General features: G+C 42.0%; 6 protein-coding genes across 6 annotated transcripts; all 6 read left to right on the forward strand.

The window, feature by feature from the left end:
- The first annotated feature begins 21 nt into the window (after window positions 1–21).
- Window positions 22–2,789, forward strand: LOC134453339 (protocadherin gamma-A11-like). The gene is made up of 2 exons (XM_063204218.1): window positions 22–2,442; window positions 2,775–2,789. Exons 1-2 carry the CDS (start codon window positions 22–24, stop codon window positions 2,787–2,789), a joined length of 2,436 nt encoding a protein of 811 aa, XP_063060288.1.
- Window positions 2,790–4,252: 1,463 nt separating this feature from the next.
- Window positions 4,253–8,091, forward strand: LOC134453340 (protocadherin beta-15-like). The gene is made up of 2 exons (XM_063204219.1): window positions 4,253–6,676; window positions 8,065–8,091. The coding sequence occupies exons 1-2, from the start codon at window positions 4,253–4,255 to the stop codon at window positions 8,089–8,091; spliced, it is 2,451 nt and encodes an 816-aa protein (XP_063060289.1).
- A 302-nt stretch (window positions 8,092–8,393) lies between these two features.
- On the forward strand, window positions 8,394–11,885 carry LOC134453341 (protocadherin beta-15-like). The gene is made up of 2 exons (XM_063204220.1): window positions 8,394–10,817; window positions 11,823–11,885. The coding sequence occupies exons 1-2, from the start codon at window positions 8,394–8,396 to the stop codon at window positions 11,883–11,885; spliced, it is 2,487 nt and encodes an 828-aa protein (XP_063060290.1).
- A 672-nt stretch (window positions 11,886–12,557) lies between these two features.
- LOC134453343 (protocadherin gamma-A12-like) lies at window positions 12,558–16,323 on the forward strand. Its single transcript, XM_063204221.1, has 2 exons — window positions 12,558–14,104; window positions 15,435–16,323. The coding sequence occupies exons 1-2, from the start codon at window positions 12,558–12,560 to the stop codon at window positions 16,321–16,323; spliced, it is 2,436 nt and encodes an 811-aa protein (XP_063060291.1).
- Window positions 16,324–17,705: 1,382 nt separating this feature from the next.
- On the forward strand, window positions 17,706–21,405 carry LOC134453344 (protocadherin gamma-A4-like). Its single transcript, XM_063204222.1, has 2 exons — window positions 17,706–20,001; window positions 21,392–21,405. Exons 1-2 carry the CDS (start codon window positions 17,706–17,708, stop codon window positions 21,403–21,405), a joined length of 2,310 nt encoding a protein of 769 aa, XP_063060292.1.
- Window positions 21,406–22,201: 796 nt separating this feature from the next.
- LOC134453345 (protocadherin beta-15-like) lies at window positions 22,202–25,253 on the forward strand. Its single transcript, XM_063204223.1, has 2 exons — window positions 22,202–24,610; window positions 25,197–25,253. The coding sequence occupies exons 1-2, from the start codon at window positions 22,202–22,204 to the stop codon at window positions 25,251–25,253; spliced, it is 2,466 nt and encodes an 821-aa protein (XP_063060293.1).
- The last annotated feature ends 400 nt before the right edge of the window (window positions 25,254–25,653 follow it).

Below are 25,653 nucleotides of genomic sequence, written 5' to 3' on the forward strand. Positions count from 1 at the left end.
CAGCATTTATCTGGCATCGAGATGGGGCCCTGTAAAGGACATGTGCGTGGTTTTATTTTCTGGATCATTTTGATTGTCGGATTTGCGCAACCGAACAATGGCGACTTGAGTTATTCTGTGCCAGAGGAATTAAAGGAAGGGACTGTATTTGGAAATATTGCAAAGGATCTTGGCGTTAGTGTGAAAGGACTCAGGGATCGCAAAGCTCGGATAGACACGGACAGCAACGACAAGCGTTTCTGTAATCTCAAAGATGGAGAGCTGGTTGTGCTGGAGAGGATTGACCGCGAGGAGCTATGCGGATCCCAGCCGTCATGCTCGCTAAATTACGAACTGGTGTTGGAGAATCCACTGGAATTACATCGGATTTTCATGCAGATTGAGGATATAAATGACAACGCACCTCGTTTTCCCAACAGTGAAATCAAACTGGAAATCAGCGAAAGCGCAGTAAAAGGTGCTCGATTCCCTTTGGGTGAAGCGCACGATGCCGATGTTGGGCGGAACGCAATTCAGAGCTATTCATTAGAGAAGAATGATTATTTCAGTCTGGCTGCACATTCAGGTTCAGATGGAGGAAAATATAGTGAGTTGATTTTAGAAAAGGAGCTTGATCGTGAGCAGCAAGAAGAAGTGGCATTATTGTTGACAGCTATTGATGGAGGCACTCCGCAGAGATCAGGTACTGCACTTTTACGCGTAACAGTCCTCGACGTGAACGACAATTTACCCGTATTTAGTCAGTCAGTTTACACTACCAATTTAGATGAAAACTCCCCTGAAGGTACAAAAGTAATCACAGTTACTGCTACAGACGCAGACGAGGGAGCAAACGGTGAAATATCGTATGAATTTAGTCGCATATCTGATAAAACAGCCAAGATTTTCTCGATTGATAAAGTGACCGGAGAGATTACTGTAGCTGGAGTGATAGATTATGAGGAGAAAAAAATACATGAATTGAGAGTTCAGGCAAAAGATGGTGCAGGCCTTGTATCGCATGCAAAAGTCAACATTGATGTTATAGATGTCAATGACAATGCACCAGCAATACAAATCAAGTCACTTAATGTCCCTATCCCTGAAAATGTAGCTCCAGGTACAGAGGTGGGAATTATTAATGTTCAAGATAAAGATACCGGAGGAAATAGACAGGTGAGGTGCTCCATTCAACAGAATGTTCCATTTAAACTAAATCCATCTATTAAGAACTATTATACTCTGGTTACTACAGCAGAACTAGACCGTGAGCTACTAGCTGAATATAATGTTACAATTACAGCTACTGATGAAGGCTCACCACCATTATCTTCATCTAAAACTATACATCTTTATCTGTCAGATGTAAATGATAATCCCCCTGTGTTTGAGGAGCAGTCATACAGTGCATATGTGTCTGAGAATAACAAGCCTGGCTCCTCTGTGTGTTCTGTTAGTGCCAGAGACCCAGACTGGAGACAGAATGGCACAGTCTTCTACTCTCTGTTGCCCAGTGAGGTCAATGGTGTTGCGCTCTCCTCATATTTATCCATTAATGGAGACACAGGGGTGATCCATGCTGTGAGGGCCTTTGACTATGAGCAGTTCAGAAGCTTCAAAGTTCAGGTTGTAGCCAGAGACAATGGTTCTCCTCCACTCAGCAGCAACGTGACTGTGAGTGTGTTCATAACAGATGAGAATGATAACTCTCCTCAGATATTATACCCTACTCCAGAAGGAAACTCCTTCATGACTGAGATGGTTCCTAAAGCTGCTCTTTCTGGCTCGCTGCTGTCCAAAGTGATTGCTGTTGATGCTGACTCTGGACAGAACGCATGGCTGTCATATCAGATCGTCAAGTCGACTGATCCGGGACTTTTCACTATTGGTCTCCACAGTGGAGAGATCAGGGCTCAGAGGGACATTTCTGAATCTGACAGCATGAAGCAGAACCTTGTGATCTCAGTGAAAGATAACGGACAGCCCTCTCTCTCTACAACTTGTGCCGTATACTTAGTCATCTCAGATAACTTGGCTGAAGTTCCTGAACTCAAAGACATGTCTTATGAAGAGAACAACTCTAAACTCACATCTTATCTGATCATTGCTCTGGTGTCTGTGTCCACATTTTTCCTGACTTTCATCATCCTGATCATTGCTGTGAGGTTGTGTCACAGGAGGAAGCCCAGACTGTTGTTTGATGGAGCAGTAGCCATTCCCAGTGCATATTTACCTCCCAACTATGCAGATGTTGATGGAACTGGAACTCTCCGTAGCACTTACAACTATGATGCCTACATGACAACAGGCTCACGCACAAGTGACTTCAAGTTTGTCACCTCTTACAATGACAACACTCTGCCTTCTGCTACCACTCTGAAGAGGAGCCCAGGTGACAACAGTGAATGCCTCAACTTCACTTCTCTCGACTTCACTGACACTGCATCCAAATGCTCCACTCTGGTAAATAACTTCAATACATGTTTTTTTTTGCTGTGATGTTTATTTATTTTTTTAACATTGAAAGCATCTGGAAGCATGGTGAAATGCCATGGGTTCCACATGTCCCTACTCTAATGCACAACTATAGAAGCTATATATTGTAGCTTAGCTAATACAGTTTATTTTTATTTATTTTAGCGTGGAACGTAAACTGAGAATGGGAAATTGATTCCAGGCATGTCATTAGAATGATTGGTTTGATTTTGTGTGGTCCTGCCTTGTTGTGGTAGGTTATACAAAGGTGTTTGGTGTGTGATCTTTGATCTAACCACAGATACATTTCTGGCTGTCAGATCAAGTTCAAATAAGCTTGGTGCAACAGCCAGTCTTGGTTTTGCTATTCATGCTCTTACCATTAATGCTTTAGATCAGGGATGGGCAACTTTCATGATGAGGAGGGCCACATTTTTCCAGCGTGACCATCGGAGGGCCGGGATCACCACAGATCTGGCTGCCACTTGCAGTTCAAGGTTCAGTTGGTTGCTCCGTGATTGCCGAAAAAGTTTGGAAGAATACGCCTGTTCTCTGTCGGCCAACAGTATAATTTCAACAGATTGACTCAGTAGTGGTTTAAAAAAAGTCTGTTAATATTTTTTTTGAAGTTTGGCTTATCTATGGGCCACACTGAGTGAGGAGGCGGGCCACATGTGGCCCCCGGGCCTCCAGTTGCCCATCGCTGCTTCAGATTATTCTTTCACATGAATATCCTGTATGTTGAATGAGTCATAGTCTGATTTCAGCCTATATCTGCGTTCTTCTTAGGACTGTGTGAAGACAGTCTGCTTTTTTGATGTACTGCAAAGGCCCATATATTAGTCGTGATATCTGCTAGAGATGTTACAATTATGCTTTGACGCATTGAATCTCTTTGCACATTTTCTAAGTGATTCCGGAGTTTTTCCAGACATTGTACTTATTCATTTTAGATACTTGTGATTTTTTTTTGTCTTTGTAACACACACACACACACACACACACACACACACACACACACACACACACACACACACACACACACACACACACACACACACACACACACAAAGTGTTATCAGTGAGAAAAGAATGGGGCAGCATTATGTGTCTTCCCTCGTTAATGTGCTGAGGTTGTAAGGTATGTAAGAAATGCATCAGAAGAAGCAGGTTGCCACAAAATGGCTACTGATGTAATGTAAGATATACTGTAGGCTATTTTAATCCCTTTTGATTTTACTATTCCATTCTTTTCTTAATAAAAATGCTTTCAATTGTATTGCAAGGACAATGTGGGTGGATATAACTGTTTAATATAATGTCATCTTTCTTTCATCCTTTATAAGCACTAATGTTCCTTGAGTACTGTCAAACCAGTTACCTATTGATTTCAGACCGTTTCACCATAATTGTTTGCATAATACCAACCAGTCAATACCAGATTTTCGAGATGTAGTTTTTGTACTTATGGTTTGCAACGCAAAATTCCAAAACATTGATTTTGTAGGGTACCAACACATTTGAATACATCTTTTTCTGCACCAGCTTGACCATATTTGCAGTACACAAAACATCCTCTAAGCGGCACTATTTACCTATCTAAGCAATTTAGAGACGCATCCACACCCCATAATTTAATATTAAAATAGATGCTGAGCTCTCCGTCAGCAGACGACAAAAGCTAGCACAGCACAGCACACTATATGCGTTTCCATTGTTTAGACTCCATATTGTTTTGTTTCATAACGCCTAAAACATCTCTTTTGCACTGGAAGTATTTGAATTTGAATCGGACAACATGAAGGAATTCGAGAGGATTTTACATATCCGTTCTTTGCTTTGGATTGCTTTCACGGCTGGGATTTTGCGCGTTTGCCATGGCGATTTGGCTTATTCGGTACCAGAGGAAATGAAGAAAGGGACACTGTTTGGGAATATAGCAAAGGACCTTGGTCTTACTGTCAAAGACCTTTCTGATCGTAAGGCTCGGATTGACATGGAAAACGAGGACAAGCGTTTTTTCGATCATCAGGGAGGACAACTGACAATAACCGACAGGATAGACCGAGAGGAGCTTTGTGGGTCGACGCCAACATGCACATTGAACTACGAATTAGTCTTGGAGAACCCTTTGGATTTACATCGTGTAACGCTGCGGATTGAGGATATTAATGACAATCCACCTCGTTTTCCGAAGAACGAGATGAAACTGGAAATAGGAGAATCTGCGTATAAGGGCGCACGGTATAGCTTGGATGAGGCACAGGACGCCGACGTGGGGAGCAATGGAATTCAGTCTTATGCTTTGGAGAAGAATGATTATTTTACACTGTCTCTAAAATCACGTCCAAATGGACGAAAATATTGCGAATTAGTTTTAGATAAAGAGCTTGATCGTGAGGTCCAAAAAGAATTACTGTTGCTGCTTACTGCCAGCGATGGAGGCTCTCCGCAAAGATCTGCAACCGCAGTCATACGCGTTATTGTCCTTGATGCAAATGATAATCTCCCTGTATTCAGTGAAGCCATTTATAAAGCCAGTATACCTGAAAATTCTCCTTTAGGCACCATTGTTTTGACTGTTAGCGCCACAGATGCAGACGAAGGAGCGAATGGAGAGGTCTCTTATGAATTTAGTCACATCTCTGATAAAGCAGCCAGGCTGTTCTCTATCGATGAGCTGTCAGGAGAGATCCAAGTAATAGGCACCATAGACTATGAGGACAAATCTAAATATGAATTATGGGTTAAAGCAAAAGATGGTGCAGGTTCAGCATCAGATGCCAGAGTCGACATAGAGATCACTGATGTGAATGACAATGCACCTGTCATACAAATCAAGTCACTTAATGTGCCAATTCCCGAAAATGTAGCTCCAGGTACAGAGGTGGGAATAATTAACGTTCAGGATAAAGATACTGGAGGGAACAAACATATTCGTTGTTCCATTCAACAGAATGTCCCATTTAAACTAAATCCATCTATTAAAAATTATTACACTCTAGTTACGACAGCTGAATTGGACCGGGAACTTCTAGCTGAATACAATATTACAATTACAGCTACTGATGAGGGCTCACCCCCATTATCGTCATCTAAAACTATACACCTGTATCTGTCAGATGTGAATGATAATCCCCCTGTGTTTGAGGAGCAGTCGTACAGTGCATATGTGTCTGAGAATAACAAGCCTGGCTCCTCTGTGTGTTCTGTTAGTGCCAGAGACCCAGACTGGAGACAGAATGGCACAGTCTTCTACTCTCTGTTGCCCAGTGAGGTCAATGGTGTTGCGCTCTCCTCATATTTATCCATTAATGGAGACACAGGGGTGATCCATGCTGTGAGGGCCTTTGACTATGAGCAGTTCAGAAGCTTCAAAGTTCAGGTTGTAGCCAGAGACAATGGTTCTCCTCCACTCAGCAGCAACGTGACTGTGAGTGTGTTCATAACAGATGAGAACGATAACTCTCCTCATATATTATACCCTATTCCAGAAGGAAACTCCTTCATGACTGAGATGGTTCCTAAAGCTGCTCTTTCTGGCTCGCTGCTGTCCAAAGTGATTGCTGTTGATGCTGACTCTGGACAGAACGCATGGCTGTCATATCAGATCGTCAAGTCGACTGATCCGGGACTTTTCACTATTGGTCTCCACAGTGGAGAGATCAGGGCTCAGAGGGACATTTCTGAATCTGACAGCATGAAGCAGAACCTTGTGATCTCAGTGAAAGATAACGGACAGCCCTCTCTCTCTACAACCTGTGCCGTATACTTAGTCATCTCAGATAACTTGGCTGAAGTTCCTGAACTCAAAGACATGTCTTATGAGGAGAACAACTCTAAACTCACATCTTATCTGATCATTGCTTTGGTGTCTGTGTCCACATTTTTCCTGACTTTCATCATTCTGATCATTGCTGTGAGGTTGTGTCACAGGAGGAAGCCCAGACTGTTGTTTGATGGAGCAGTAGCCATTCCCAGTGCATATTTACCTCCCAACTATGCAGATGTTGATGGAACTGGAACTCTCCGTAGCACTTACAACTATGATGCCTACATGACAACAGGCTCCCGCACAAGTGACTTCAAGTTTGTCACCTCTTACAATGACAACACTCTGCCTTCTGCTACCACTCTGAAGAGGAGCCCAGGTGACAACAGTGAATGCCTCAACTTCACTTCTCTCGACTTCACTGACACTGCATCCAAGTGCTCCACTCTGGTAAAGAACTTAAATACATTTCTTTTCAGTTGCTGGGGTGTTTTTCTTGTTACAACCTTAACTGCAGCTGTAAGCAGGAAAATAGCATACCATCTTTTTTGCCATTCCATTCCATTACAGTATACATTTTCCACAGAAGCAATTACACTAGATTCAGAGATACAATCCTTTTCAACCCCTTAAAGCACGCTGCACCTCCTGTGGCAATAGTCATTGAAAAGTTAACTACCATAGTACTACATTATTAGGACAGAACACAGGGCCTTTAGTAATGCACTACTTGGTCATTGGCATTCTGGTGACCAATTTAACGGTGTGTCATAACAGGTTAAGATTGCACCAAGAATGTATAACAACCCTCTCTCATGATATTTAGGCCTACTTTAATTATCTTAAATTCTATAATTCATTCTTTTATTCATTCGTTGGCATCCTTTGTTTATTTGGATTTTGTTGCAAAGATTATCCAAAGATGGACATAAGCTACAGTAGGCTACTGTATCCATGGACTCTTGTTTACATTTTAGCAATCAGAAGGAAAATATTTCGATGTCTTACATGTTTAAGTGTTTTTTAAACGACAGGTATGCCATATAGTTTTTTGATGGCTGATTTGTGTTTAAATATGCAGGGAGAGTTTCATGTTACTCTTTTAAAATGAAGAATTTGTTGGTGTACAACAGTTCACATGTATCATATTGCGTCATTAAACAAATGAGATATGTCACAATGTGTGAGCCTACCACATTAGTCCCACTGTTTATGGTCAACATTGTCCCTTGTTGAAACCTAATTAGTTCATCTCTAGAGTCTAATACATTGGTGCATTGGTACTGATTGATCTTTGATTTTCTATTCACTCTCGCCTGCAACTGATATAGGCCTATATTCAGTCAATTAAACTGTTTGCAGTAACATTGAGTATTTATGATGGTGTTCCACCCTGTAATGCATGGCAGGATTGCATCTCATACCACGTGTCTAATAGCTGTTCACTCTGGAGTTATGTGTCTGGCTTGCCAAAATGACTGTGTGTGTGTGTGTGTGTGTGTGTGTGTGTGTGTGTGTGTGTGTGTGTGTGTGTGTGTGTGTGTGTGTGTGTGTGTGTGTGTGTGCGCGCGCTTGCGCGCACGGCAAAAATTGTGGAGTATGATTTAGTCATAATAATGGAAGTCTTAAGACCTATATCTCCTTCACCTCATAGTAATATCCCTACTCATTACCAAACCTTGCAGGCAGCTCAGCAATAATCCACTCCACTCTGATATTTTTCAATACAGTATCATTTACACATAAAATAACACAACTGTACCATTAGCATGAAAACATTATTTGAAATAGCATTTGTGTTGGTGGGAGGGTGACATTATCCTGTCTCTCTGTATTAGCTGTGGTACTTTGACACTGTTAAATGACTTGGTTCACACCAGCATCAGTTTGTGTTGTGTTCCAATGCTTGCAGTGCACCAAATATACTCCGAGGGGCACTATTTACCAACATTTCGAATTTTCCAAACGCAGCCATAGTGCTACACCCCTTGCTTTAATATTAAAATGAAGAATACGTGTTCCGACTATCCTTGAAGACGAATTAGATGAGCAAAGCTCTATGGCTTTGTAGTCGAACACGTCAATAGATTTTTATTCTATTCTTGCATCCTTTTATATTTACTTTTCGGGACGAGTAGAAGAGGATACGTCATTTTATGATTACACCATGGAGAAAAATGGAAGCTTGTTTTATTATCGTGGGCTATTGTGGATGGTATACATCGCTGTGGTTGTGCGTACTTGCAATGGCGACCTGAGCTATTCTGTACCGGAGGAGATGAAGAAAGGGACCGTGTTTGGCAATGTAGCAAAGGACCTTGGTCTCACTACGAAAGGGCTGTCGGATCGCAAAGCTCGGATTGATATGGAAGGACATGAAAAACGTTTCTGTGATCTTGTTGGAGGACAACTGGCCACTGCAGAGAGAATAGACCGCGAGGAGCTATGCGGATCAAAGCCGTCGTGCGCGTTAAATTACGAATTGGTTTTGGAGAACCCTTTGGAATTACATCGCATTACCCTTCAGATAGAGGATATAAATGACAATGCTCCCCGGTTTCCTAAAAATGAAATAAAACTGGAAATCAGAGAATCCGCCGTTAAAGGAGCGCGCTTTCCATTGAATGAGGCGCACGATTCGGATGTGGGGAGAAATGGCATTCAAACCTATTCTTTGGAGAAGAACGATTATTTTACTTTGTCTGTGAATTCCAATTCGGATGGAAGAAAATACAGTGAACTTGTGTTAGACAAAGAGCTCGACCGTGAACAGGAGCAGGAGGTAACATTAATATTGACTGCAAGTGACGGGGGCACTCCTGCGAAATCTGGCACCGCAGTCATACGCGTTACTGTTCTCGACGCCAACGATAATCTTCCCGTTTTCAGTCAGCCTGTTTATGAAGTCAGTCTGCCTGAAAATTCTCCTTTGGGTACCGTTGCTGTGGTCGTCACAGCTACAGACGCAGATGAAGGCGCCAATGGAGAGGTCACCTATGAATTTAGTCACATATCAGATAAAGCAGCTCGCCTATTTTCCATAGATGAAACAACTGGGGAGATCAAAGTGATTGGGCAGATAGATTACGAGGATAAACAGGAGTATGAACTAAGGGTTCTAGCAAAAGATGGGGCAGGCTTGGCGTCAAACACTAAAGTTGAAATTGCGATCACAGATGTTAATGATAATGCGCCTGTTATCTTCATTAAGTCACTTAATGTACCAATTCCTGAGAATGTAGCTCCGGGAACAGAGGTGGGCATTGTTAATGTTCAAGATAAAGATACTGGGGGAAATAAAAATATCCGTTGCTCTATTCAGCAGAATGTTCCTTTCAAGCTGAATCCCTCTATTAAGAATTATTATACTCTCCTAACTACAGGTGAACTAGACCGTGAGCTTCTAGCTGAATATAATGTTACAATAACAGCTACTGATGAAGGCTCACCACCATTGTCTTCATCTAAAACTATACATCTTTATCTGTCTGATGTGAATGATAATCCCCCTGTGTTTGAGGAGCAGTCGTACAGTGCATATGTGTCTGAGAATAACAAGCCTGGCTCCTCTGTGTGTTCTGTTAGTGCCAGAGACCCAGACTGGAGACAGAATGGCACAGTCTTCTACTCTCTGTTGCCCAGTGAGGTCAATGGTGTTGCACTCTCCTCATATTTATCCATTAATGGAGACACAGGGGTGATCCATGCTGTGAGGGCCTTTGACTATGAGCAGTTCAGAAGCTTCAAAGTTCAGGTTGTAGCCAGAGACAATGGTTCTCCTCCACTCAGCAGCAACGTGACTGTGAGTGTGTTCATAACAGATGAGAATGATAACTCTCCTCAGATATTATACCCTACTCCAGAAGGAAACTCCTTCATGACTGAGATGGTTCCTAAAGCTGCTCTTTCTGGCTCGCTGCTGTCCAAAGTCATTGCTGTTGATGCTGACTCTGGACAGAACGCATGGCTGTCATATCAGATCGTCAAGTCGACTGATCCGGGACTTTTCACTATTGGTGTCCACAGTGGAGAGATCAGGGCTCAGAGGGACATTTCTGAATCTGACAGCATGAAGCAGAACCTTGTGATCTCAGTGAAAGATAACGGACAGCCCTCTCTCTCTACAACCTGTGCCGTATACTTAGTCATCTCAGATAACTTGGCTGAAGTTCCTGAACTCAAAGACATGTCTTATGAGGAGAACAACTCTAAACTCACATCTTATCTGATCATTGCTCTGGTGTCTGTGTCCACATTTTTCCTGACTTTCCTCATTCTTATCATTGCTGTGAGGTTGTGTCACAGGAGGAAGCCCAGACTGTTGTTTGATGGAGCAGTAGCCATTCCCAGTGCATATTTACCTCCCAACTATGCAGATGTTGATGGAACTGGAACTCTCCGTAGCACTTACAACTATGATGCCTACATGACAACAGGCTCCCGCACAAGTGACTTCAAGTTTGTCACCTCTTACAATGACAACACTCTGCCTTCTGCTACCACTCTGAAGAGGAGCCCAGGTGACAACAGTGAATGCCTCAACTTCACTTCTCTCGACTTCACTGACAGCGCATCCAAGTGCTCCACTCTGGTAAATAAAAGCTACGTCTTTCACATGTAACATTTTGATACTACCCATTATGTTCTACCCATATGATTCTACCATACAATTTTAAAATACAACGCACACATAGTGAGAGAATTTGAGTAAATTTGTGGTAATCTACCATGAACAGAGGTTATGCCATTCATGGTTTGAGGCCTACTGTATCTACAGGCTACGCTATGTGGTGTGTGACTTGTATGACAATGGAATATGAAAGGATGGATTTACTTGGCCTACTTCAACATGCTGAACAAAGCATAAACAAGATGACATTTAGTGAAATGTCTTTTAAAGGTCCTCTGATAGTGAAGTCAGTGGGTGAATGGGTGGTTGATTCATTGTGTGTTGGCAAGTTATTGTGCAACATAATGGCTACAGTTTTTTTTCAACCAAATAGTGTTTAGCGTCCATACATTTATATCGTTTTGGTTGTCAATCAGTTTGTCCGGCGGTTGTTTATTCTTGTCTGTGTGGGATAGCTCATGGGACTATAATTAAACTGATATAGTCCTTTTTGGTAGTTTTCACATTTCTGCCTCAGAATCGTACACTTCCACTTAGATACTGTATATAAATTAGCTGCCTTGTTTTCCCTGAATATTCCATATCTTTTATTGGTTAAGATTCACCATGCCAGACTAGTTCTCGTTGCCTAGACAATATCAATTCGAACTCTTCCAAACTAAACACATCTGCCATTCTACAGAATTACCACATACTGCTCTCTCTCTCTCTCTCTCTCTCTCTCTCTCTCTCTCTCTCTCTCTCTCTCACACACACACACACACACACACACACACACACACACACACACACACATTCTCTTTCACTGCACCCCTGACACACTTCAAACTTTCATCCTTCAAATGTTTCAATGGCGTTATGTAATCAGAGGGTCACATGGATGTTGATGTGTGACGCGTTTTAAAATCAGCTGATCTTATTGAGGTGTGACCTCCATGTCAATAATGAAAGGTGTTGGTGGCTCAGGTGGTAGAGGAGCTGTTCAGCAACGTTGCCGGTCTGAGCCCCTCTCTGCCAGACCCCTATTGATGTGCCCTTGAGCAAGATACTTCACCCCATGTTGCTGGTACCCTTCGTGGCATCCACTGCCACCGGTGTGTGAGGGTGAATGTGAGGCATACAATGTAAATCGCTTTGAGTGCTCAAAGGAGTGGCAAGGTGTTATATAAATGAAGTCTATTTTCCATTTATCCCCTACTCTCAGTGTCGCCCCCTACCCCTTCCTTCTTACACAGGCGTGGCAGACTGTAATGGTAGTCTTGAGAATTTTGGGTAATAATCACACTAGTACATTTACATTCACACCATGCAACAGAAGCTTTAAGATATAAACACTTTTTGATTGTACATGTTATTTTAAAGACAAAATAATATTTATAGTACTGTCTTTAAATTTGCTATCGTATTCCTGGAAGTGCTGCCATGTAATGACAGTAGGCCTATGTAGTATTCAAAAAATCCTCAGGGCGGCGCTGTTTGTCAATTTATTGTTTTATAAGCCCTGTACGCACCCCTTCATTGAATATTATAACAGACGTTATCCCATCACCGACCGACCGCCTCACACAGGAGGAAAAACGTAGTCTTGGTAGCATAGACCTGTTTTTATGTGGAATACATAGTCAGATTTCTTAATACACCCCTTGAACGGCTATCTCTTGGATCTACAAGGATTTAAAACAATTTATTTTTGGTAACACGATGAATAACTACAGTGGAATCCTTTATCTGCGTGCGGTTTTCTGGGCCGCGTTTGTGGCTTTGTTTGCTCGCACTTGTAATGGCGACATCAGCTACTCCGTACCGGAGGAAATGCAGAAGGGAATGGTGCTTGGCAATGTTGCTAAGGATTTGGGACTCAGTGCTAAAACGATATTGGATCGGAAAGCACGGATAGACGTAGAGGGCAACGGCAGGCGTTTCTGTGAGCTACGAGGAGGAGAATTGGTCATTGCAGAAATAATTGACCGTGAAAAGCTTTGCGGATCCAAGACATCGTGTTCGTTAAATTATGAATTGGTTTTGGAAAATCCTTTGGAATTACACCAGATTAAACTTCAGATTGAGGATATAAACGACAACTCGCCTCGTTTTCCTAAAAATGATATTAAACTGGAAATAAGGGAATCTGCCGACAAAGGCGCACGTTTCCGTTTGGATGAAGCGCACGACCCCGACATTGGACGAAACGGAATACAGAGCTACTCTCTGGAGAAGAACGACTATTTCAGCCTTGCAGTGAATTCGCATGCAAATGGTCGAAAATACAGTGAATTGGTTTTAGATAAAGAACTTGATCGGGAAGTGCAGAAAGAGGTGACGTTATTGCTCACTGCTAGTGATGGAGGCTCTCCACAAAGGTCTGGTACTGCAGTTATACAGGTTACTGTACTTGATGCAAATGATAATCTTCCAGTATTCAGTGAGAATATCTATAAAGCCAGTATACCTGAAAACTCTCCTTCAGGTACGGTAATTTTGACAGTAAGCGCTATAGACGCAGACGAAGGCGCAAATGGCGAGGTCACGTACGCTTTTACGCACATATCTGATGACGAGCTCAGGCAATTCTCTATCGATACAAACACAGGGGAGGTCAAAGTGATAGGAATAATTGACTATGAGGACAAGACCGAGTATGAATTTTGGGTTCAGGCTAAAGATGGAGCAGGACTGGCCTCTGATGCTAAAGTTGAGATCGAAATTACAGACGTGAATGACAACGCACCTGTGATACATATTAAATCACTTAATGTGCCAATTCCAGAAAATGTAGCTCTAGGCACAGAGGTGGGAATAATTAATGTTCAAGATAAAGATACTGGAGGAAATAGACAGGTGCGGTGCTCCATTCAACAGAATGTCCCATTTAAATTAAATCCATCTATTAAGAATTATTACACATTGGTTACAACTAATGAATTAGACCGTGAGCTTGTAGGTGAATATAATGTTACAATTACAGCTACTGATGAGGGAAGTCCTCCACTTTCTTCATCCAAGACAATACACCTGTCAGTGTCAGATGTGAATGACAATCCCCCTGTGTTTGAGGAGCAGTCGTACAGTGCATATGTGTCTGAGAATAACAAGCCTGGCTCCTCTGTGTGTTCTGTTAGTGCCAGAGACCCAGACTGGAGACAGAATGGCACAGTCTTCTACTCTCTGTTGCTCAGTGAGGTCAATGGTGTTGCACTCTCCTCATATTTATCCATTAATGGAGACACAGGGGTGATCCATGCTGTGAGGGCCTTTGACAGGGGCGGAGTGGCCCACCTTTTCCCACCGGGAGAATTTTCCCCTTGGCGGCCCTCTTTAAAAAAAAAAAAAAAAAAAGCGAACAACATGGTTTCCTAACCAAAAAGACAAAAGCCACGAAATCTGCAGTCGTACTACATGTCAACATTAGTGTTGTCAAATTATCAACCTGAATTGGAGAATTTAGCCTACACCTTGATGAAATGCACAGCCAGTCTACGTAAAACGAAGTATACGCACCCATTTCAAAATTTCAGGGATTACAGTATACCCACTTAAAATTGATTGATCCATTATTTACAATAGCACAAATATATACAGTAGGCCTACACATCAAAAAATGCTCAAATATACAGTATACCCACTTCAAAAAGTAGACTACACCACTGGAGCCATCATCACAGTCCAAAGCATTCATAGGCCTACTAGGTTAGGCTACATCACTACATCATGGAAATGTGCACTCCACTGTCATTTTGACAGTTTGAAATGTATAGCCAAACGGTGTAGGCCTACCTTAAAACGCTGTCTTCGTCGCAGCAAATGTCTTTGTTTCTTGCAATTACATTTTAATCCACAGTTTAGGCTACACACCCAGCACTGCTCACATCAGAATTTGTGGTAATTATTTTGTTCAATTTCTTCAGACATTACATAGGCTACATCCTAAATGTGCCACATATAAATATATGTATGATATACATTATACTGTAAGGAGATATAAGCCTACCGCTAGTTCTAACAAACCAATGCCATCAAAACATGTACAACGTGTTTTCCTGCTTAGCTGCAGTTCACCTCCTTACCACTTGGTGGAGTCTGTTCGTAACCCAAGTCAATAACCACAGAACAAATGAATCTGGAGTGGCAGACTGTAAACTGTAACAGTCATGTGGAAATCGGAAAATAAATCACAACTTACTAATATTTCCATTCCTTGGTGACCAATATAAATATCACAGGTTCTTGAAATACTGAAAACGAAACTATGTTACTAAGATCTAGTAAACATCCGCGATCTACGGTGTATGAACATTATCAGTAGAGGAGGGGTGTGGCCAATTTACTGTTTGACACCGTCACTGAGGTATTGCGGTCGGGTAGACGGTATATATAGTGGTGAGTCAATACTTGTACAATCAGTGGTGAGTTAGAATTAGTTAGTTACTATATCACATGAACTCTGTGAAGCCGGCTGAGGACATGATTTAGTTAAGCACTTTGGGGCCGGCTGAGAACATGATGCGGCCGCTGAGAAATATTTGGCGGCCGCGGCCCACCGGGACAAGTCCCCGATCTCCCGATGGCCACTCCGCGCCTGGCCTTTGACTATGAGCAGTTCAGAAGCTTCAAAGTTCAGGTTGTAGCCAGAGACAATGGTTCTCCTCCACTCAGCAGCAACGTGACTGTGAGTGTGTTCATAACAGATGAGAATGATAACTCTCCTCAGATATTATACCCTACTCCAGAAGGAAACGCCTTCATGACTGAGATGGTTCCTAAAGCTGCTCTTTCTGGCTCGCTGCTGTCCAAAGTGATTGCTGTTGATGCTGACTCTGGACAGAACGCATGGCTGTCATATCAGATCGTCAAGTCGACTGATCCGGGACTTTTCACTATTGGTGTCCACAGTGGAGAGATCAGGGCTCAGAGGGACATTTCTGAATCTGACAGCATGAAGCAGAACCTTGTGATCTCAGTGAAAGATAACGGACAGCCCTCTCTCTCTACAACCTGTGCCGTATACTTAGTCATCTCAGATAACTTGGCTGAAGTTCCTGAACTCAAAGACATGTCTTATGAGGAGAACAACTCTAAACTCACATCTTATCTGATCATTGCTCTGGTGTCTGTGTCCACATTTTTCCTGACTTTCATCATCCTGATCATTGCTGTGAGGTTGTGTCACAGGAGGAAGCCCAGACTGTTGTTTGATGGAGCAGTAGCCATTCCCAGTGCATATTTACCTCCCAACTATGCAGATGTTGATGGAACTGGAACTCTCCGTAGCACTTACAACTATGATGCCTACATGACAACAGGCTCACGCACAAGTGACTTCAAGTTTGTCACCTCTTACAATGACAACACTCTGCCTTCTGCTACCACTCTGAAGAGGAGCCCAGGTGACAACAGTGAATGCCTCAACTTCACTTCTCTCGACTTCACTGACAGCGCATCCAAATGCTCCACTCTGGTAAATACTTGAAACACTTTGTTTTTTTCTTTGTAATGTCATATTGGCGTTTTCACAAGAAGTGAAAGTCATGTACAAGCAGGTACATAGGCCTATACAGAACATAATACAACACTTACAGTACATAGGCCTAAGTAACAATGACCTTTTCAATTTGAACTCATGAGCTAGTTTCCTCAGGTATAGGCCTTCATTTCCTTAGTTTCCTTCATTCTCTTGACAGTTTCTGTGTTGTAAACTGTTATAGGCTCATTATGATTTGTTTGTGTGGTAGGTGCATTGTATCTGATGTCAAATATATTTGACTATGAATTCATGTTATGTGGTGGAAACTTGCCCGTGAAGATTCAAATTCCTCCAAGTCATTTTGAACATGTTTTGTGTTTTATCCACACTACTGGGGATCATTTTATGATATTCTACCTCTGCAAAATAGCCGGTAGCTGTGGACTAAAAAAACAGTGATGCTCATGCTCAGTTTTCTTAAGCAACTTGGTTTCAGGTGTGGTTGTGTGAATTGTTCACAAACATTGTGTGTGTGTGTGTGTGTGTGTGTGTGTGTGTGTGTTGTAGCGTGGTATTAAGATAATGGAAATACTTTCAGACATGTCAATACACTCCATTCTCCCCTTTGAAACAGTTGTGTTTCCATACTCTTCATGTTCCCATTGTTTGTAGAAGTACCTAGAATAGTTTGCACATGCACATTAACACTCCTAGGTAATATATTTTGTATGCATATATACTGTAATTAAGTAACACAGCTTTATGAAATTCAGTATAGCTATTTGTATTCTATACAATAGAGGCTCAGAAGCAAGCATTAAGGCAGAAACAATGGCAAACGTTTATGTTGAGGATGATTTGAGCTTGTATAACGGGTTTCTTTTGGCAACAATTCAAGAAAAGGTTAAATTTGATATACCCTAAGCTAATACCATAATGGTATTTATCTAATAATACATTACCAAGAAGCCTAGGCCTAAACTACTCATTGATCATATTGAATTCAGCTGTGGTAAATAATAGAAGAATTTCACTCTTGCGATTAACATAGAACACTCAACACACTGTGTGGCAAAGTGTGTGCTGTGGCAGAAATCCGCTGGGTGGCGCTATTTAGCTATTTTTTGACAATGGCAGACGCATCCACACCCCTTGGTCTAATATTATAATGATGGCTTCAGAGCGATAGGGAATACGACACGGACGGCAGACATCCCTTATTTGGCTGTAGAAGAAGGTAGAACGGTTAAGAAAACACATGGTTTAATCTTCATTTGAAGAGAAGTTTTGTTGGATTTAAGACTGTTGCAGACATCAATTTGTTCTGTGATAAGAAAATGGATTTGAATGGAATTTTTCGTCGTCGTGTTGCGTTCTTGGCCGCATTCATGGCTATGTCTGTGTGCCTTTGTAATGGCGACATCAGTTATTCTGTACCAGAGGAGCAGAAGAAAGGCACGGTGATCGGGAATATAGCAAAAGACCTTGGCCTCAGCGCCAAAGGACTGGCGGATCGCAAGGCTCGGATAGACACGGAAGGAAATGAAAAGCGGTTTTGTGATGTTCAGGGAGGACAACTGGTTATTTCTGAAGTGATTGACCGTGAGGAGCTATGCGGATCTAAGCCGCTGTGTTCCTATAACTATGAACTGGTTTTGGAGAACCCTTTGGAATTACATCAGGTAACAGTGCAGATTGAGGATATCAATGACAACCCACCTCGCTTCCCAAACAGTGACATTAAACTGGAAATCGGTGAATCGGCTGTCAAAGGCGCACGTTTCCCTTTGGATGAAGCGCACGATCCAGACGTCGGTCGCAATGGAATGCAAACGTATTCGGTTGAGAAGAATGATTATTTTAGTCTTGCTGTGAATTCTCATTCTAATGGGCAAAAGTACAGTGAATTAATTTTAGATAAAGAGCTTGATCGCGAGAAAGAGCCAGAATTAACATTAATGCTTACTGCTTTCGATGGAGGCTCTCCACAAAGAACAGGCACTGCAGTCATACGTGTTGTTGTCTTGGATGCCAACGATAATCTTCCAGTATTCAGTGAATCTACATACACAGCTAGTCTAGCTGAAAATTCTCCTTTGGGTACAGTAGTTTTGACCGTGCGTGCTACAGACGCAGATGATAGCGCAAATGGAGAGGTCACATATGAATTTACGCACATATCTGACAAAGTCCTTCGCCTCTTCTCCATTGATAAAGTCACCGGTGAGATCAAAGTAATTGGAGCAATAGATTATGAAGAAAAATCTGAGTACGAGCTATGGGTGAAGGCAAAAGACGGGCCTGGGTTGGCCTCTAATGCTAAAATCAACATTATTATCACAGATGTTAATGACAATGCACCTGTGATACATATTAAATCGTTAAGCGTGCCAATTCCTGAAAATGTAGCCCCAGGAACAGAAATTGGCATAATCAATGTGCAAGACAAAGATACTGGAGGAAATAAACAGGTGCGGTGCTCCCTTCAGCAAAATGTCCCATTTAAATTAAACCCATCTATTAAGAATTATTATTCACTGGTGACAACTGTACTTGATCGTGAACTTGTAAGTGACTATAACATTACAATTGTGGCCACTGATGAAGGGAACCCACCATTGTCCTCCTCTAAAACTATACATCTGTCTGTTTCTGATGTGAATGATAATCCCCCTGTGTTTGAGGAGCAGTCGTACAGTGCATATGTGTCTGAGAATAACAAGCCTGGCTCCTCTATGTGTTCTGTTAGTGCCAGAGACCCAGACTGGAGACAGAATGGCACAGTCTTCTACTCTCTGTTGCCCAGTGAGGTCAATGGTGTTGCCCTCTCCTCATATTTATCCATTAATGGAGACACAGGGGTGATCCATGCTGTGAGGGCCTTTGACTATGAGCAGTTCAGAAGCTTCAAAGTTCAGGTTGTAGCCAGAGACAATGGTTCTCCTCCACTCAGCAGCAACGTGACTGTGAGTGTGTTCATAACAGATGAGAATGATAACTCTCCTCAGATATTATACCCTACTCCAGAAGGAAACTCCTTCATGACTGAGATGGTTCCTAAAGCTGCTCTTTCTGGCTCGCTGCTGTCCAAAGTCATTGCTGTTGATGCTGACTCTGGACAGAACGCATGGCTGTCATATCAGATCGTCAAGTCGACTGATCCGGGACTTTTCACTATTGGTCTCCACAGTGGAGAGATCAGGGCTCAGAGGGACATTTCTGAATCTGACAGCATGAAGCAGAACCTTGTGATCTCAGTGAAAGATAACGGACAGCCCTCTCTCTCTACAACCTGTGCTGTATACTTAGTCATCTCAGATAACTTGGCTGAAGTTCCTGAACTCAAAGACATGTCTTATGAGGAGAACAACTCTAAACTCACATCTTATCTGATCATTGCTCTGGTGTCTGTGTCCACATTTTTCCTGACTTTCATCATCCTGATCATTGCTGTGAGGTTGTGTCACAGGAGGAAGCCCAGACTGTTGTTTGATGGAGCAGTAGCCATTCCCAGTGCATATTTACCTCCCAACTATGCAGATGTTGATGGAACTGGAACTCTCCGTAGCACTTACAACTATGATGCCTACATGACAACAGGCTCCCGCACAAGTGACTTCAAGTTTGTCACCTCTTACAATGACAACACTCTGCCTTCTGCTACCACTCTGAAGAGGAGCCCAGGTGACAACAGCGGCTGCATTGACTTCTTAGGCGATGATGGATCAAGGTGTTCCACTATGGTAAATTCATTTTAAGTTCTCCATCATCAGGCATGAAGGCATCATTCTGCAACCATACTACAACACTAAATAGTTAAATACACGGCATTGAATTGAATAGCTCTTGCCTGTTTTTCTGTTACACCATATGGATATTTGGTGAAACTGTTCATGTATTTGAGTTTACTTTTGCTCATTGAATATATAGTGTTGTCTTGATAACTGGAAGTGCTGCTTTTTTATTTCATATCTGAAATTGCAAACCCTGCCTTACATTATCCCAGTGTATTTGGTATGATCTTGTTTTGGCTACTGTAAAGCTTGTATCTACTTCAAAAGAAAGGGCCATTAGGTTTGGTCACACTTATTTACATGATTGTTCCATTAATATACTGTTTTTGCCCCAACAAACATCTTTCCCAAAGAGTAATTTCATGACATTTGCTTCCATAGTGTGTGGTTATGCATATTGAGTGTCTACAGTCATGTACCTAAGCTTATCTAATCAATGATGTTCTGATGTTGGTGAGGTTGTCATGATGTGTTTCTATGTAAGGAAGTGTTATATCTTATCAAAACATTTAATACCAATACAAGTACTTTTTAAACATCCCGGCAGTGCCATATTTTTCATGCTAGATTTTTGTGTTCTAAATGGTGACCTACGTGGGTGTGAGTTTAAAATGTGATTGCTGCATTGTCCTACAAAGTGAAGCTAGCTTGGCATCAGTATAGTAAGTCAGTTTAATTGAGTTTTACGGTTTCCACCTGTGAGAAATATTTATTTATCCGACGAATGAACTGAGATGAAGGTTCAGATAAAAAAAAATAACCCTGAAAGCTCTGATGTGAACGTCAGGTTTTTGTAGAACAACTGGGATGACCCATCTCCTGCTTTTGGTATAGTTTTTCTTTTCCCCTGACACGTGATGCATTGTGACCTGAGAATTGGTTTGAAAAAGAAACTCTGTGGGAGTTACCAGCAGTGTTCTTAGCTTGCATCCAAGCTTTGCTGAAAGCGCAACTATCTTACACATTGCTCATATTTATATTAACATTACATTAACATTGCACTTAATTATAGAACACCCCATCCCTTATTTCCTGACCTGAAAATGAGTTATTGAATTGTTTTGTATCCATATGCTTAATCTTTTCCTCAATATATGAGAACATTCTAGGTTATGTGGTATAATTGTATCCATTAAATATAGTAGAGCCTTAATAGTTCCTGCTTTTAATTTCTGGGAACGGTGACACTTGTTACTGTTTTGGTTTCTGGTCGTCTCTGGTAACTAGTTACCCGGCAGTATGTTTACTGAGACGTTGTGTTGCTGTGTCCATCTGGGCAGCTTTACGCATGTAGTACTTCAGCACCACGGACAGCGACCAGTCATTCACTCTGCGGTAAAACGTGTGGTAACCATTTCCCCTCCTGTGAAGGGACAGTAGTTGTGTAATTAAGATAGAGAGTATTGGGAATAAATAAATAAATACATAAATAAATAAATAATAATAAAACACGATTAAGCTCCTGGTAAGAAATGGCAACAGGCATTAGAAACATGTGTGATATAAATGGCTGTGTTTTTAAACAACGGATTGGCGTTGTGTTTTGTTGTTTAGTGTTATCTGGTAGGCTAGTATGATGTTGAGAATCATAGCCCTCGTTTTGGAAGTTAGAGGAAATGTTATTTTGATTTTACTGTGGTTATCATTGACATCTGAACTTGCTTGCGCAACTTGCAGTAATCATGTTTATCTTCAACACACATAACCCAGTGATCAGTAATCATCGGGATACTAACAGGATATTTAAATGCTGTTTATGGTAGTTTTCAGATATTACTGTCTGCAATATTGAATAACAATAACAGATATTTCCTAGATTTATGACAGGTAGGTGAATAATATTAGTGAGGTGTACAGAGTGCACCCTGCAATTCTCCTCTGGTACTCAGAGTGTCGCCCTTGACCAGGCTATTCTTTTAAAAGCACACATCCTCCCCCAGCATTAATATTAACGTTTCAGATACACCCAGAAAGACGAAACAGTCGCAGAAAACCTTCTGGGAAGACGCCATTTAAAACCGCGCAGAGCATTCATTCAGTTTTCTCTTGATTCGGATGTTTTCCGTGCATTTTCTAAACAGTTACCTATAATGGAATTTAAAGGGCCTTTCTCCTGGTGGATAATATTGTGTGGATGGATCTTTGTCTTCTTCCATGCATGTCATGGCGACCTGAGTTACTCGGTTCCGGAGGAGACGAAGAAAGGATTTGTAGTCGGCAATGTAGCGAAGGATCTAGCTCTCGATATCAAGGGACTGGCCTCTCGTGAATCTCGATTAGATACGGAAGACAATGGCCAACGTTTTTGCGACATAAATCTTCAAACGGGCGAGCTATTTGTCGTCGAGAGGATTGACCGAGAAGAGCTCTGCGGATCTAAAATATCCTGCAATCTGAGATACGAACTGGTGTTAGAAAATCCGTTAGAGCTGCATCAAGTATCCATCCATGTCGAGGATGTAAATGACAACTCACCTGTTTTCCCAAAGAATGATATTAAGCTAGAAATAAGAGAATCTGCAGATAAAGGTGAGAGATATCCCTTAGATGAGGCTCACGATGTGGATGTAGGTCGGAACGGCATACAGAGCTATTATCTAGAGAAAAATTACCATTTTACGTTGGCTGTGCATTCTAATCCCGATGGTGGAAAATACAGTGAACTGATTTTAGATAAGGAGCTTGATCGTGAGCAAGAGCAGGAAATAGTATTAACACTTACTGCTACTGACGGGGGTACTCCGCAGAGATCAGGCACTGTAACCATACACATCACTGTTTTGGATGCTAACGACAACCTGCCAGTTTTCACTCAGCAAACGTATGATGTGAAGCTGCTTGAAAATTCACCCCTGGGTACTGCAGTCGTCACGGTTAGTGCAACAGACGCAGACGAGGGCGCAAATGGCGAGGTCACATACGAATTCAACCGCATATCTGACAAAGCAGCTAAGCTCTTTTCAATAGACAGTGTGAGTGGGGAAATAACAGTTACAGGGCCCGTTGACTTCGAAGACAAAAGGGAACATGAAATACGTGTTCAGGCAAAAGATGGTGCAGGACTAGCGTCCACAGCCAAGGTAATCGTTAATATCATGGACGTCAATGATAACGCACCAGTTATATTTCTAAAGTCGTTCAAGAGCCATGTGTTAGAGCATGCATTACCTGGCACAGAGGTGGGAATTATTAATGTGCAGGATAAGGACTCGGAGGGCAACAGGCAGGTCCGTTGTTCTATTCAGCAAAATGTTCCTTTTAAATTAAATCCATCCATCAAGAATTACTATTCACTAGTGACAACAGCTGAACTGGATCGTGAACTTGTCAGTGAGTATAATATAACAATTGTTGCCACTGATGAAGGTAACCCACCACTCTCTTCCTCCGAAACAATTCACCTCTCTGTCTCTGATATAAATGACAATCCCCCTGTGTTTGAGGAGCAGTCGTACAGTGCATATGTGTCTGAGAATAACAAGCCTGGCTCCTCTGTGTGTTCTGTTAGTGCCAGAGACCCAGACTGGAGACAGAATGGCACAGTCTTCTACTCTCTGTTGCCCAGTGAGGTCAATGGCGTTGCGCTCTCCTCATATTTATCCATTAATGGAGACACAGGGGTGATCCATGCTGTGAGGGCCTTTGACTATGAGCAGTTTAGAAGCTTCAAAGTTCAGGTTGTAGCCAGAGACAATGGTTCTCCTCCACTCAGCAGCAACGTGACTGTGAGTGTGTTCATAACAGATGAGAATGATAACTCTCCTCAGATATTATACCCTACTCCAGAAGGAAACTCCTTCATGACTGAGATGGTTCCTAAAGCTGCTCTTTCTGGCTCGCTGCTGTCCAAAGTGATTGCTGTTGATGCTGACTCTGGACAGAACGCATGGCTGTCATATCAGATCGTCAAGTCGACTGATCCGGGACTTTTCACTATTGGTGTCCACAGTGGAGAGATCAGGGCTCAGAGGGACATTTCTGAATCTGACAGCATGAAGCAGAACCTTGTGATCTCAGTGAAAGATAACGGACAGCCCTCTCTCTCTACAACCTGTGCCGTATACTTAGTCATCTCAGATAACTTGGCTGAAGTTCCTGAACTCAAAGACATGTCTTATGAGGAGAACAACTCTAAACTCACATCTTATCTGATCATTGCTCTGGTGTCTGTGTCCACATTTTTCCTGACTTTCATCATCCTGATCATTGCTGTGAGGTTGTGTCACAGGAGGAAGCCCAGACTGTTGTTTGATGGAGCAGTAGCCATTCCCAGTGCATATTTACCTCCCAACTATGCAGATGTTGATGGAACTGGAACTCTCCGTAGCACTTACAACTATGATGCCTACATGACAACAGGCTCCCGCACAAGTGACTTCAAGTTTGTCCAGTCATACAATGACAACACCATGTCTGCTGGAAGTACACTAAAGAAGAGTCCAAATGATAACAGCAACTGTTTGGACTTCTTTGAGGAAGCTTCAAAATGCTCCACTTTGGTAATTAAATTATTGTTTCTTACTTATATGCAGTGGCTTTAATTGTGACATGATGTTGACATGATTATCCTGACTGAAAAGTTTTAATAGTTGTCTCACATGTATTTCAAAAGCAAACTTTTAAATGATTCACATTTTCAGTTCTTTCCACATACATACTACATACATACGATACGTTTATTTTCTAATCTATTAATAATAGTTATAACTTTACAGGCCATTTTTTCTTTTTTCCCAAAGAGGTTTTGTAAGAGCTGCATATAATTTGCTAAAATTATACAAAAGTATGCCGATAGCTCACACTTGCATATTTTGTTTTTTGCATTTCCACGCTGTATTAGGCCTATTCGCCTATTCACCCATTGCTGAATCGCTTGGATGGACCTTCTGCTCTTTGCATAACATTGAACATCATATTCATGCAGCATTTGCCTTTTGGTGTGTGTGTGTGTGTGTGTGTGTGTGTGTGAGAGAGAGAGAGAGAGAGAGAGAGAGAGAGAGAGAGCGAGAGAGAGAGAGAAAGAGAGAGAGAGCACATGTGTGTGTGTGCACACGTGTCTGTGTGTGCTTGCATTTTGAAATGCAGATACAAGTAAAGGAACACAGGCCTATACACCTTTTGCAATCATTCCTGATCATGTGAAAGTGTCAGGACTTTTTAGACCTCTATAAAATGGTAAATGGACTGCATTTATATAGCGCCTTTCCACTCCTTCGAGCACTCAAAGCGCTTTACATTGTATGCCTCACATTCACCCATTCACACTCACATTCACACACCGGTGGCCGTGGCTGCCACGCAAGGTACCATCCTGCCACCAGGAACAACTTGGGGTTAAATATCTTGCTCAAGGACACAACGATGGAGTCAGGCCGAGTGGGGCTCGAACCGGCAACCTTTGGGTTGCCGAACGGCTCCTCTACGACCTGAGCTACCACCGCCATAAAGCAGATAAATAACAAAGCAGATAATAACACGAGTTGGCCTTTGAAAAATGTAGGGACAGCGGGAATCTTATAGCAGACATCAGGTTTTTTTTTGG

The sequence above is a fragment of the Engraulis encrasicolus genome, chromosome 7 (genome assembly GCF_034702125.1).
Source record: "Engraulis encrasicolus isolate BLACKSEA-1 chromosome 7, IST_EnEncr_1.0, whole genome shotgun sequence".
Classification (NCBI taxonomy): Eukaryota; Metazoa; Chordata; class Actinopteri; order Clupeiformes; family Engraulidae; genus Engraulis; species Engraulis encrasicolus.